Here is a 13,813-nt window from a genome sequence, read left to right as displayed (position 1 = left end):
AAAGACTAAAGTAATGACAACAGAAGATTTATGTAACTTTAAAGTTGACAATGAGGACATTGAACTTGTCAAGGATTATCAATACCTTGGCACAATCATAAACCAAAATGGAGACAATAGTCAAGAAATCAGAAGAAGGCTAGGACTGGGGAGGGCAGCTGTGAGAGAACTAGAAAAGGTCCTCAAATATAAAGATGTATCACTGAACACTAAAGTCAGGATCATTCAGACCATGGTATTTCCGATCTCTATGCATCGATGTGAAAGTTGGACAGTGAAAAAAGCAGATAAGAGAAAAATCAATGCATTTGAAATGTGGTGTTGGAGAAAAGCTTTGCGGATACCACGGACTGCAAAAAAGACAAATAATTGGGTGTTAGAACAAATCAAACCAGAACTATCACTAGAAGCTAAAATGATGAAACTGAGGTTATCATACTTTGGACACATCATGAGAAGACATGATTCATTAGAAAAGATAATAATGCTTGGAAAAACAGAAGGGAGTAGAAAAAGAGGAAGGCCAAACAAGAGATGGATTGATTCCATAAAGGAAGCCACAGACTTGAACTTACAAGATCTGAACAGGGTGGTTCATGACAGATACTCTTGGAGGTCACTGATTCATAGGGTCGCTATAAGTTGTAGTCGACTTGGAGGCGCATAACAACAACAACAAATTAGAAAAGGAAACAATGTTTTATTTTCTGAGCATACAGTTCTTGCTGTTTTATAAGTGTTAGCCACTTTGAGAAGTAGTTGAAAAGCAGGATATAAATCTACCATATAAATAAATAAAAACAGAATACCACAACCAACTTACAATGTTATTTCCTGTTAATGCTTAAACTCAAATATGTAAATTATGCTTCATAACAATTCCCTTGGGCCTCTCAGAACTCTCCCCAGGCCACACCCTTCACTGGCCCTTGCTCTGCACCCTGGGTGTTTTTGCCTAGCTGGAATGTGTACTTGGAACTCTGAGAATGCCTCCTACTTGTCTGCATGGATACAGAGGGGTGTGTGCATGTGTACAGAAGCTAGTTTACTGTACAAAGGTAAAAATCACATTTGTTGCTCTCCCCACTTTTGCCTCTGGCACATGGACCTTGGAAGGTGGCCCAAAAGGGAATACAGTAGGGCCCCACTCATACGGCAGGTTAGGTTCCAGACCCCAGCCAAAAAGCGAAAACCGCCGAAAAGTGGATCAGCTGTAGCACGAGAGGGTCTGGAACCTAACCCACTGATCGCGCCAGAGGAGGAGCAGATCAGCTGTAGCATGCTACAGCTGATCTTCCCCTCTTCGGGCGCAATCAGATCGAGCGCAGGAGTCTGATTGTGCCAGAAGAGGAGGAGATCAGCTGTAGCGCTCTACTCCAGCGAGATAAGCTGGAGAGCGGGGAGCTCCCGCCCCCCCCTCCAGCTGATTGCCCTGCTGGCGCCATATTGGTGGAACACCGAGAAGCAGGGCACCGAGAAGCAGAGCCCTACTGTATAGCCCTTGGGCTGAAAAAGGCCCCCACCCCCGCTTTATAACCATACAAAAAGAACAGAAGATGTGCTATAAAACTAGACTGCTGTAGTAACACGTATAAGTGGGTTGAAGATTATCAACCTACTATGAAAAGATTGATTCAAACTTAGATGGCCTACAGAGAGCAGGTAAGTTTTCAGAATACAGTATTGTGTTTAAAAATACATGATGAACTTCTCTTATTCAGATAGGCTGGAGGGGATTCCGCCCTGCTAGGACTGTGGTCATAAAAAGAAGAGATAAAGAAGAGGGCAGGAGCTAATCTAACTCTACACTGCAATATGCTACAATTTACTGGAGAACATTTTTTGTGTTTATATGGCAGGAGATGCACATATGCTGTTTGCCTAATAAACATGGAGCTAAATAATGCAAACAGACAAAATAAATGCAAAGAACTCCCATCAAGCACAAAGTCACTGGGAGGCCAAAGACTCAAAGTAGTTCCAAAATGCTCTAATACTATACAATGCAGCCCTGCAGAATGTTCTCTTGCTAACACACACTGATTTTGAACATAAATGCTTTTGCCAAAACTCAAAACTGTACATCTCAATGTTACTGAGTGGTTTGGTTTTTATCCAGGTCACTAACTACTTAAGTCGCTCCAGCTCTGACACTGGAGGCATGGAGCCCTTGGCGCCTACGAGTGCATTTTACCAGTTTCAGCTGATAAGGCAGCTATGGCCATTCCTGGATTAGGATAGCTTGACCACAGTTGTTCATGCATTGGAAACCTCAAGGTTGGATTACGGCAGTGTGCTCTGTTAGAGGTTACAGTTAAATTTAGTCCAGAGGCTGCAGCTAGTGTAGCCTTGTGGTGGCTAGGCTGCTTGTAGGGGCAAACTACTACGAGCATGTTAACACCTTGTTTGCTATTGGGCAAAGTCCAAGGATCTGGTAATAAGGCTCTATACAGCTCAGAACCAGGTTACTTGAGAGACCGCCTTATCCCTTATATACCCAGTAGAGGTCACTGCATTCTGCAAGAGCATTTCTCCCTAAAGTCCTAATATCAGAACCATCCACAGTAACTTGGCACAGAGCTTTCAGTGTGGCTGCTCCTGTTTTGTGGAATAGCATCCCTGTTGAGATACAACAGGCATCACTACTTGTACATGCCGGAAACAATTAAAGACATTTTTGTTCCAATAAGCTTTTCCACTTGGATGAAAAGGACTCATCCTTAGGCGTTCACTTAAACCTATCATTTTTTGTTCTGTTTTTAAAACTAATTTTAGCTATTTTTATGGTGTGTTTGTACATCGCCTTGAGATAAAACGTAAATGGCAATTAAAAAATAAATAATTTTTAAAAGCACTCCACACCTCTTGGACAAAAAATTAAGGAAATAGGCTTCAAACTGGTTCTACAGGAAAAACATGAGCAATATTTCCAAATCTCTCAACACAGAAGTATGTTGGTGATAATTTAATCCATTTAATTTTTTAAAAAACCCTTCTTGACTACATTTCTATTCAAGTGTTCAAGGCAACATATATAATCACTCTAAATGAAATCTAGACACCAGATACAAATACAAACACAAAATTACTATATGCTCACTCTCCTTTTCTATGAATTTAAACTATGATAGTTCAACCTCCTTTTAAACTGGCTGTGTGTGGTATATACAGGGTTATAAAGTATCTAAATGATGCATTAATAAAGTAAGCATCAATGCTTAACTTTTCTGTTTATTTAGCATCGCTGGAAAACATTAGAAGCTTCAAGCATCTTAGTATCCTGTCTCCATGTTCTTAAGGAAGGCCAAAGTGCAGGATCTCTGGACTGCTTCCTATAGTTCAAATTTACAACTTCAATCAACTGAAATGAAATAACCAGAAGTCAAAGATATTTAGATTCCACACAAATTGTGTAACTTTCCACTTTGCCAAGACACTGCATCATATTTACTGTAAATGCAAACAGAAATGCCTTTAGAGTCACTTTTTCAAAAGCAATTATCCCGGCTCTTTTTTCAACATAAACATGTATCATTGGGTAAGTCTGGGCCACTACCTTTGCAGTAGTATTACAGTATTACAGGCATGGATTAATATTTCAGTTGTTTAAGAAACCTGTCAAGATTTACAATAGATTACAGAAATAAAATCAGTCCAACTCCTGCCAAGCTTCAGAGGGCCTTTTCTTCCTAAATCCAATGTATGACTGACTGAGGCGACAGCTACTAGAACCAGTCATAGACAGAAATGTCCACAGATGGATCAGATCTCCTCAACACTTTTTTTCTTAAATTACTCAATAGAGTGTGCTTCCTACAGCTATGGAATATTTAAAAAATTAGATTGCACTGAACTCTCAGCATTTTTCTTTCCTAAAGTTGTTTGGATGTAATGGAAAACTTGCCGAAGACATTTCTTTTGACACAGATTTAATTAATTCTGCTCAAAAGGTACCTAAGATTTTGTATTATTATTATTATTATTATTCCTGCTGTTCCTCTAAGGAGCTCAGAGCAACTTACAAATGTTCCTAAAGTGGTCCAAGAATGCCAAACCATGGGGGTTGGGGGGTACCACTCTCTATATTGTAACATTTGAAATAACCCATGAGTTGTATTCAATGAAATCATCCTGTTCATGCAATGACTTCTGCTTGTGCAATAGATCTTCTCCACCCTGTTCTCCCATGAATCCCCAAATCTGTTCTGGGAGTTCCCCCAATTCCCCAGAACAGATTGGGAGGGCATGAGGTGTGTGGGAAGAGGGGAGGGAGAGGAAGTTCTGTTGCCCAAGCCCTTGTGCCAAAAGGATGACTTTGTTGGACACAACTCCATATCTTTTTAACTCAACAAATCAAATACATCCAAGAATACTGACATTGCCAGGGAGTTCCCTACATCTTCAGTGAATTCTCTGAAACCTGCCCCCCCCCCATGAAATTGTCAGATAGAGTGTTTCCATTTTCTAGGTTTTTTTTCTCATTTGGATCCAATCATGGTACAGTGCTTACAGTTCAGTGCTCTTTTTCATCACTAAATGGAATGTTGTGAAAAATCACCCTCTGCCGAATCATGTGAAATAAGATTATATTTGAGGTACAAACCCATGTTTGATTGGGACAAGGGAAAGAGCTTTTTCCGTTGCCACATCAGACTTTGGAATTCCAACCAATGGAGATCCTTGTTGCCCCTCATTGTTGGCCTTACTGTACATGGAACATTTGGACTTTAAACACTTAACTGTTTAACTCTTAGCAAATATCTCCATTATATGTTTATTGCTGTTATTTTTAGTTGTTTTTACCTGCTTGCTTATTCTTGTTAGGGTTTTTTTAAAAAAATGTATTTTATTATTTTTAAGTAGCCACCTTACACTATAGAAGGAAAGACAGGATATAAACAATTAGTATTAAACTAGTACAATAAAATAACTACTGAGTATATCAAGTAAAGGATCAGAACCACTGAATACATGAGAAGTAACTGAAGATGAAAACACTATATTTCATTAAAAGCAATGTGCAAATTTACAACACACAAAAAAGGATGCTAATGTAGCTAACTTTAGATAAAATTTAAGTTTAATAAAATGGTCATATTAGAAAACATTTTCATTTTTTATTACCGTGCAATACAACCTCAATCCACATTTGCCAAGGACAAAAGATTCCAACCTTTAGTCAATGAAAATTCAACACACTCGAATTTCAGTCCTTGAGGAAGACACTAGAGACTGCTCAGCCAACACCTGATGAAACATGCTGCAGTATCCTAATGATGTAAATTCATATAGAAGAGATGGGCCACCCACCAGGTCAGTAATGAGCCCCTTACATAGTAGTGGTGCTAGTCTTGTCAACCATAAGTTAGCATAAGGGCCTGTCTACGAATGCCCCACAGGCCGTAATCACTATTCCTCAGTAAAATCATCAACTTATTTCTGCCACTCAATCACATCTGTATCATTAAAAGAATATCCAAAAGGAGAAGAGGAATGATTTTAAAGGACTGAGCATAGCATTTCAATGAACTGGTTGGCTAAACTTAAATGACCTCAAAGTTGGCAAAGGGCAGCACTAATTGTCATATTCCCACAAAAGGGAATATGTTGTATTTATTGTTTTAAACCACCCAGAGAGCTTCACCTATGGGGCAGAATACAAATGCAATAAATAAATATATAAAAGAACCAAAACAGAATTTTGCTTTGCTCCGCTTCAGGAGGACCATCTCCATCAGTTTTCGGATCAAGAGAAAGGAAAAGTATATTCTCCCACCAAAGTACAAATGCATGCCAAGGGCCACTTCCCCTACCCCTCCATAAGCTCTTTGGCTCTCCACTACAATGGCTGGACTAGAACAGAAATCCTTACTGTAAATACTACCACCTCTCTGTTCCTATTAATGTGTGCACATTTTTTCTTATATGCCACATGCACAACATTGTTTCCCAAACAATATTAAGCCTTAAGGTGGCACACAGAATATACAAAAAACATTTTTAAAACATGAACATTGTATTAATACAATGAACAGAACAGTAAGATATTGTTCCTAGCTGGCAATCCCATCCTAAAAACGAAAACCATAGTACAACCATGAAAAATGCAGAGACAGAAAAGCAAACTGAAATAAAAATATATTCATCACACACATATACGCACACACAAAGTGAAAAAGGGGAGAAACCTACTGGTATTGAAAATTCTTCAGCCAAGTACTTCAGTATTGATGCCTCCCTAGACAACAAGTTGCTCCTTTCCTTCAGGTTGCCTTGAAGTTTTGCATCAAACTCTTTTCTGACTACAGAAGCAACAGAGTCAACTACTACTAGTTTAACATTCGCTGAAATAATTTCTTCTTCCAAAGATTCAATCCTGAAAATAAATTGAAGCATTCGTTTAGTAATGGTACCATGATCAGTATTCAGAATAATTGAGTTAGGTGCTGAACTAGACATATAAGTGGCCACGTTTTTTCAGAGACCTTCTCTTTCCCTGAAACACTCTCACACAGCCTGTATGCTGAGATTCAGCATCATACATATGACAATGCATGCCCAAAAAAATACACTCTTGCAGGATGACTTTAACCTGGGTCTGCCACTTGCACACACTTAACAGGTAGTGGCAGCCAATTTCAATTCCCTTATAAGCATGCATTTCCAAATATGCATTTGTTCCTTTTTTGTATACTTTACAGCAGTGGTTCCTAACCTGGGGGCCACGACCCCCAGAGGGGCTGTGAAGTAATCTGGGGGGGGGGCATGAACAGTAAAGAAATGAATTATTTACTTCTTTTAAAAAAGTATTCCCTCCCTGGATGCTATCTGCTCTCCACTGCAGATGACACCTCCCTCTTGCTCCAAACCAGAGGGGAGGACTTTTGCTGAAGCGGCAAAGCATCTTTCAGGCACGCCAAGGGCAGGCGTCAGCCTATAAAACACATGGATGCTGCTGAAGGAGGCTGAGGGTGGAGCTACCAGGAAGAGGATTACTATCCCCTTGCTCAGAATGAGAAGAGAGGGCTTTTTGTGAACCAAAAAGAAGCAAGGCTGCAAGGAAAGACTGCTTTCCCCCTTCCTTCCTGGCAGCCAGCCTGCCTGCCTTTCTTGGCTCCTGCTTCGCTGCCACCTTCTTTTAAAAATTATTCTTATTTGCGAGACCACCCAGATCTCGCCTTCAGCCCAGACAAAGCTAAGAAGCAGTGAGGGAGTGCAGGATTTGCTCACCCTCCATTTCTGAGGCTGTGTGCCAGCATCCTCCCATTCTTCCACCTACACTTCGCCCCCCCCCCAATTTCTCTCTCCAAGAAGCTGCAGCAGTTGAGAGGTTCACCCCTCCCACATGCCCAAATGCATGCACGCCTGCAGATGCTTGCAGGAGAGGCAGGGGTGTTTATGTATGTGCATGCGCCGATCTGTTTTCTGTTCCGCTCTCATTCCCCAAATGCACACTAACCAAGTCTTCAGTTCTGATGATCATCCCAAGGCCTAAAGGCACTAACCCCCCTCCTCAATCTGTGCAGCTTGTTGTCTGCAGTGCACAATCTAGCATCCCCATCACCAAAACATTGCTGCTTCTTGTTTATTATTAAAAAGATAAAAAAGCTTGGCAAGTTGGCTGAGGCTGGGATCCTGGTATTGCAGCAGAAATGTATTTATTTAATTATTATTAAATTTATTTATATACCGCATTTTCCACAAATACACATGTGCTCAGAGAGGTTCACACAAATAGTCCAAATGCAATAGCACAACACATAATAAAAAGTATAATCACTACATTAAGAAAAAAATATATACATCAAAGCATAAATGAGCATAAAGCTCAACAACAAAGCCAAAGCAAAAATATTTAAAAACTAACCCCCAAGCTGATACAAAAATCTTTTCCATCTCCCAAACCCCCATAGCTCAACCCAAAGGGTCAGAAAGTCTTATGAAAGACTTTGAAGCCTTCCAGAGCTGGAGGGTGGGGCAAGGCAGGTGGAAATAGCCTCCCCTGATGACAAACCAAGTCTCTCTCCCCTCAATTTATTATTAATTATTGCATTTATATCCCACCTTTCCTCCACGTTGCTCAAGGTAGCACACATGGTCCCCCTCCCCTTTCCATTTTATCTTTACACCAACCCTGTGAGATAGGTCAGGCTGACAGACTGTGTTTGGTCCAAGGTCACTGTGATGTTCCTATATTAATGTATATATGGTAAGTGTTGTTGTTTTAGAAGATACATGGTAAGTGGAGTGAAAGAGGAGGGGGAGTGAATGGGCAGTAGAATGCGAGATGATTGGCTGAGTGTTTAAAATGGCTGAATGTATAAAAGGAAGAGTGAGAGTGGAATCGGGGGGGGGGAGAAGAGAACTGAGTGGGTTGCTTGGTGGGGTTTAGAGAGTTGTTTGCCAGGAGGGAGGTGGAGTTCGGATTAGTATTGAGTAAAACCATATGCTTATGTGCCTTAAGAAGAAATCTTGTTAATCTTGTTAGCTTTGTTATCTGTAATAAATACTTAATTTGGTTTACCAAAGGCCTGATCCTTGGCTGGGGTTTCACAGACCAGAAGGGAGGGTAAGGTAATGACCAAGGCTGAAGGGGAACTGTAACAAATGGTGGCAGCGGTGAAGAGAATAACAATACCAGTATTCAGAGTCTCTGGGAATACTAGTATTGGGACGTTACTGGTGGTTGCCTAGCAGGGGGATCTGTTGAGATCTGTGCTAGAGCGGGGAGAGAAACCATAAGAGAGAGCGGTCCAGACTGGTGGAGTCCCTGGTGGTGCCTAGAGACAGGCAGTAACCACGAGCAGGTAGGAACCTGACAGGGAGAGCCAGGGAAGGACGCATCACAGTCACCCAGTAGGCTTCATGGCTGGGTGGGGATTTGAACCTGGTTCTTAGTCCAACACTGCAACCTACTGGTGTTGGGAGACAGGACTATACATCTTCAGACTGGATGGGGAGGAGGAGACCAATTTGATTGGACCTTTGCATTAAGAAAAGAAAGCAACACCTTCCTGTCTGCAGGGAGCTTTAAATGGAAAGGAATATTTGGAGATATGATTTTGCCACATACAATTTTTTCAATTAACGACTAAAATTACATGGGGGGCGGGTCACAAAAATGTTTGAGCTTACAAAGGGGATTCCATACTCATAAAGGTTGGGAATCACTGCTTTACAGCATACATTTAAACATGCTGCAGAAGGCAATATGGCATATTGTCTGTGTATTTTGGTATACTTCATTAAAATAATCCATAAGACATTAAAACATTTTAACATATAAACTAAAAACACTAAGCCAGGGTAAAACAAATTGCAATTATATTTGTAATAGTTGTTTGTTCAAAATAATAATCTTTTTATAAAGATATTTCATATGTATCTAAGGCAACTGCTCCACAGGCGTCAAATGCTAAGACTACAAACAGGCTTCCATGGAACATGTGCTGCTACCAGGATATCAATGGTTTACTGTACACAAATAGTTACAAAGAAACACAGGAGCCCATTGGCTTTTTTGAATCCCATCCATGCACTTTTGCACAAAACCTGCTTTCTATCATAGAATTTGGACATACTTCAATAAGTGTCTAACCCTCTATAAAAAGCCAAACACATGCTTTGCATGCTGAAGGTCACAGGTTCAATATCTAACCTCTCCAGTTAAATGAATCACGTAGCTGTTGACAGGAAAGGCCTCTGCCTGAGTCCCTGGAAAACCACCACCATAGATAACATTGCTGGACTAAATGGATTCATCAGAAGGCAGATGCTTATATTCAACATGATGGCAATGGTCCCGATATTCAGGAAGTGATGCTGCTGTGCTTGGCAGACATGCCTGTACTTCCCACACCCAACTTTGTAATACCCAAAAGTATTACGCTGAGAATGTAATATACACTTTATTCAAAACAAGTAAATCATCACAAGCTTTGAAGCTTATAACAACATATTTTGGATACAGAATCTTGGTTCCTTAAAATACAAACATTCAGTCCTGGTTGTGGGTCAAACATGACGCTCCACAAAGCTGTCAGTATATCCTAAGGAGGACGGTTGCATCAGACAGCAAGACAAATGTCAACTGTTTGTCCATCAGCACCAAGACTGAAACATAGGGACCTATGAAAACAACTTCCTGACATATAAAAGCCTCACTTCCTATGTTTTCTGTACATGTACCACAGAGTAACACCTTAGAACAGTAAAAAAACCATGCAAGGATTTCTAGAGGTACAAAAATAGCTTCATTAATAGCCAACAAGTGCCAGCGTGTTTCAGGAGGTAACCCTTTTTCAATGGGGAAAACTCTATAAAAATAATGCTGAGCTTTAAGGCATGCATTATTCTGCCCAGTCATAACATATTGTGCACAGAATATTTTTTTACACATCTAATAAGTTGCTGGACCTCAGAAAGAAGTCGTACCTTTTAAGGACACTGTCACAGGTGAGTTCCCGATAGAGATGAATTCTGCAGGGCATTGAAATCAGCTTTTCTTCTGTTGCAAAATAATCAGGGAAACGGTGCTGGGCTATCTCAAGAAGCCTGTTTGGAGCCCAAAAGACAGGTCACAGAATATGAAGCTGAACTCAATATTTTTTTTTGCAAACTTTCAAGTTAATTGTCAGAATTACTGAAAATGAAAGGAAAATGCACATACACAACAGAATAGGTATATTAAAAGTGAATATAATTTGATCTAAGATATGCACAACTTGATCCTCTCCCCCAGCGATTACAGTTCAAGCCTCTGACTGAATACCACAACTACAGAAGCATCTTCTATTAAATAACCACAGTACAGCTGGAGAATTCTGTCCTGCTTGCCTCTAAACAGACAAGAAGAACCTTTTGCTACAACTCTTAGCACGTGCAAGGTTGGGGGACTTGAAGTTGATGCTCTAAGTTACAACCTCATTCTTCCTCATATCTCCACTCCCTGAAAAAGGCAAAACTTGTGGGAAGCCGCACCGATTGGTTCCCACATGTAGCACTGAGGAGTAACTCCAGAAAGGTTCTTTGTTTTTGATAGTGTGAACTAAGTTCCAAATTATATGTTGTGCTCCCACTGCATTGCAGAGAAGACAGGTGAGCTCCTATTTCCTCTTTCATTAGTTGAGAAGGAGCCAAGCATACAAACTGGGGAAAGAGAGGTGTCATGAGCATTCAAAGCAGGAGCAGGATCAACACAAGGAAAGGGAGAGGTGGCAGCAGCAGCAGCCACCTGCAATCAAAAGACCCTCTTCTCAAGAAGAATTATCTGTACAGTGCCAGTTTCCTACAAGGAATTCTGGGACTTGTAGTCCTAGTCCTAATCCCCAGCAGAAAAAGGTACTCCCCTGGGACCCATAGAAAATCCACCATCACCAATGCTTCCTTCCCTATGCATTAAAGAAAAGCTTCCAAGTCTTTGAGAAGGAAAAAGGAAGGCAGTGGCAGCAGGTGCTTTGAGAACAGCTTTGAGCCTTTGGAAGTACCCATATGGAATACTTGCAAAACCCATGAATTTTGTAGGTATTCAACTGGAACACCTCATTAAGGCTCAGCTCCTTTTGAGGTCAGCAATAAGATGCTTCATGCATCTGTAAAAGAACACCCAGTTGGAAGAAACACAAAAGAAACTTCTGCTTTAAAAAAAAATACTTATTTCAGAAGGATGTTTTTGCTCTCTATTAAATCGGTTTTACCTGGTGTAATTACTGAGAAAAAAATAATGTAATTTATTTCCCAGTGTCTATCAGAATACCCACAGACCTGCATTCACAAAGTATTTTGAATGAGATTATCAGTTCCCACTAAACAGGTTTCCAGTGGCAGTATGTTCAGAGAGTAATTACTGATGGAAATGCTATTAGCAATTTACACATAATGATAACAAGAGGCAGTGGAGAAAGGCGATTAATACATCCTGGTTGCAATCCACCTTGATTAAAACTATTTGAGGTTGTGGCGTTGATTTTCAATGGGAGACAGATTATGTACCTTGTTGTATTCCATAAATGATCTCTGAATAAAGAGATCTCCAAATAACTGATTGGGTAACAAAGCCCAAAGTCAACCTTTATCGAGTGTCCCATTACCTCAAATATAAAACAAGAGGAACTGAAAACATAACATGGAAACGTCAGTAAACATATAGCAGCAGTGATACCCCATGATTATTTAAGAAGAATGCAAATGAGAACACTTTAGATGCCTCTGAAGGTTTCAGAATTAACTCCAACATGCCTAGGATTGTAGACATGCATGGCAGTGATACCCCATGATTATTTAAGAAGAATGCAAATGAGAACACTTTAGATGCCTCTGAAGGTTTCAGAATTAACTCCAACATGCCTAGGATTGTAGACATGCATGGCAGTGATACCCCATGATTATTTAAGAAGAATGCAAATGAGAACACTTTAGATGCCTCTGAAGGTTTCAGAATTAACTCCAACATGCCTAGGATTGTAGACATGCATGGCATTTCACATACAGCTGTACAGCACTAGCGGGCCTCCCCTTACAGCAACAGTACAGACAGCCAAGCTCCAGAAGACCAGAAGCATACCTGTGCTCAGAGATCTGGCACTATATGCAAGTGGCCAGAGTAGTCCCAAGAGGGCAACTCAAGCTTACAAGCGCTATGCCTTCTCCCTCAGACAAGACCATGCAGTATCTGGCCTCTGGATATGTTTAAGACTTGCAAAGGCTGGATGAGAACAAAGGAGCTGACAGTACAGGAGTTTCATAGTGTACCCTCAGCAGGGACATTACACCACTTTTAGCTAACCATCATAGGGATATGTAGGCACGTGTAAAGAAAAATGCAATATAAGCTACATTATCTAAGAAAGACCTTACCTTTCAGCACTGAATGCAGATTCTGTATCAATGTATATAACTGCCCCATCCAATCCTCCCATGCTGGTGGGCAACGTGGCCAGCAAGCTCATCATAATACAAAACTGAGTCTTGCCACAACCTGATGGGCCAGTTATCTAATAACAGAAGCATACACATGAAACAATGTCACACAAAAAAGACATGTCTATCAGCATCATACAGAAAAGACAAAATCTTTGTTATTTTTAATTTTAGTCTAAAGTTCGCTATTCATTTGGGACATCATGTAACGTAACAATTCACAGCGCATCTCAAACTGATGTCAATGTTATGGCAAAGCTTAAAGGTTCTACTTGTAATCCTCAAACGTGCTTTAGTGGCAAAACTAGCATTCCTCTGCTGGATACCAAAATAAAATACCAATTATGTTACTTTTGTCTATATTAATTATTCCATGGAGAAATAGGAGTATATTTCCTTTATAAACTGGGGGAAAATTTAAGCAACACAAACAGATGTCTTAGATTTGACACTTTGGGCACAATTCTGCCAAAGATCAATTTTATAGAGCAATCCAATACATGTCTGCTCAGAAGTGCCACTGAGTTTAGTATAAGCATATATAGGGTTGCAGCCTCAAAGTCTCATTGATTCCAATCAGCGAGTTGAGTAAATCTTAACTCTCTCCCACCAAGACCAATGGGACTTAAAAATATTTACCCTTTTGCTCATTACACCCATAAGTTTTGAATTTGCTGAGAGAATGAATCCACCAGACAATGATATGCTGACTCTTTAGAACAATTTCAATCCAAAACATATTGGGAATTCATAGAGTTCATCTTATTCCAATTTTAATTTGAAATCAGGTGTCCACCCATGTAATAGAGACCTCATTATGATAATAGCATTCAAACTTTCCTCTTTAGAGACACTTTTCTTTTTTCAGTTAATAGTATGTCATTTGCAAGACATG

At 40.2% G+C, this 13,813-nt stretch overlaps 1 protein-coding gene across 10 annotated transcripts in view; it reads right to left on the bottom strand.

Moving 5' to 3' along the window:
- Positions 1-13,813, bottom strand: part of RAD51B (RAD51 paralog B) — a 560,435-nt gene that overhangs the window by 519,827 nt on the left and 26,795 nt on the right. For all 10 annotated transcript variants that reach the window (XR_009760688.1, XM_061611111.1, XM_061611108.1 and 7 more), the window contains exons 5-7: positions 12,856-12,992; positions 10,435-10,554; positions 6,193-6,376 (exon numbers count right to left, since the gene is read on the bottom strand). Coding sequence is in view for 9 of the 10 variants with exons in the window: in XM_061611111.1 (XP_061467095.1) it covers positions 6,193-6,376; positions 10,435-10,554; positions 12,856-12,992 (441 nt within the window). In the remaining variant the exon portion in view is untranslated. The remainder of the gene's footprint in view (positions 1-6,192; positions 6,377-10,434; positions 10,555-12,855; positions 12,993-13,813) is intronic.

The sequence above is a fragment of the Rhineura floridana genome, chromosome 2, assembly GCF_030035675.1.
Source record: "Rhineura floridana isolate rRhiFlo1 chromosome 2, rRhiFlo1.hap2, whole genome shotgun sequence".
NCBI classification, from domain to species: Eukaryota; Metazoa; Chordata; class Lepidosauria; order Squamata; family Rhineuridae; genus Rhineura; species Rhineura floridana.
Note: the sequence above shows the minus strand (reverse complement) of the source record. Positions and strands in the feature narration are given on the sequence as shown.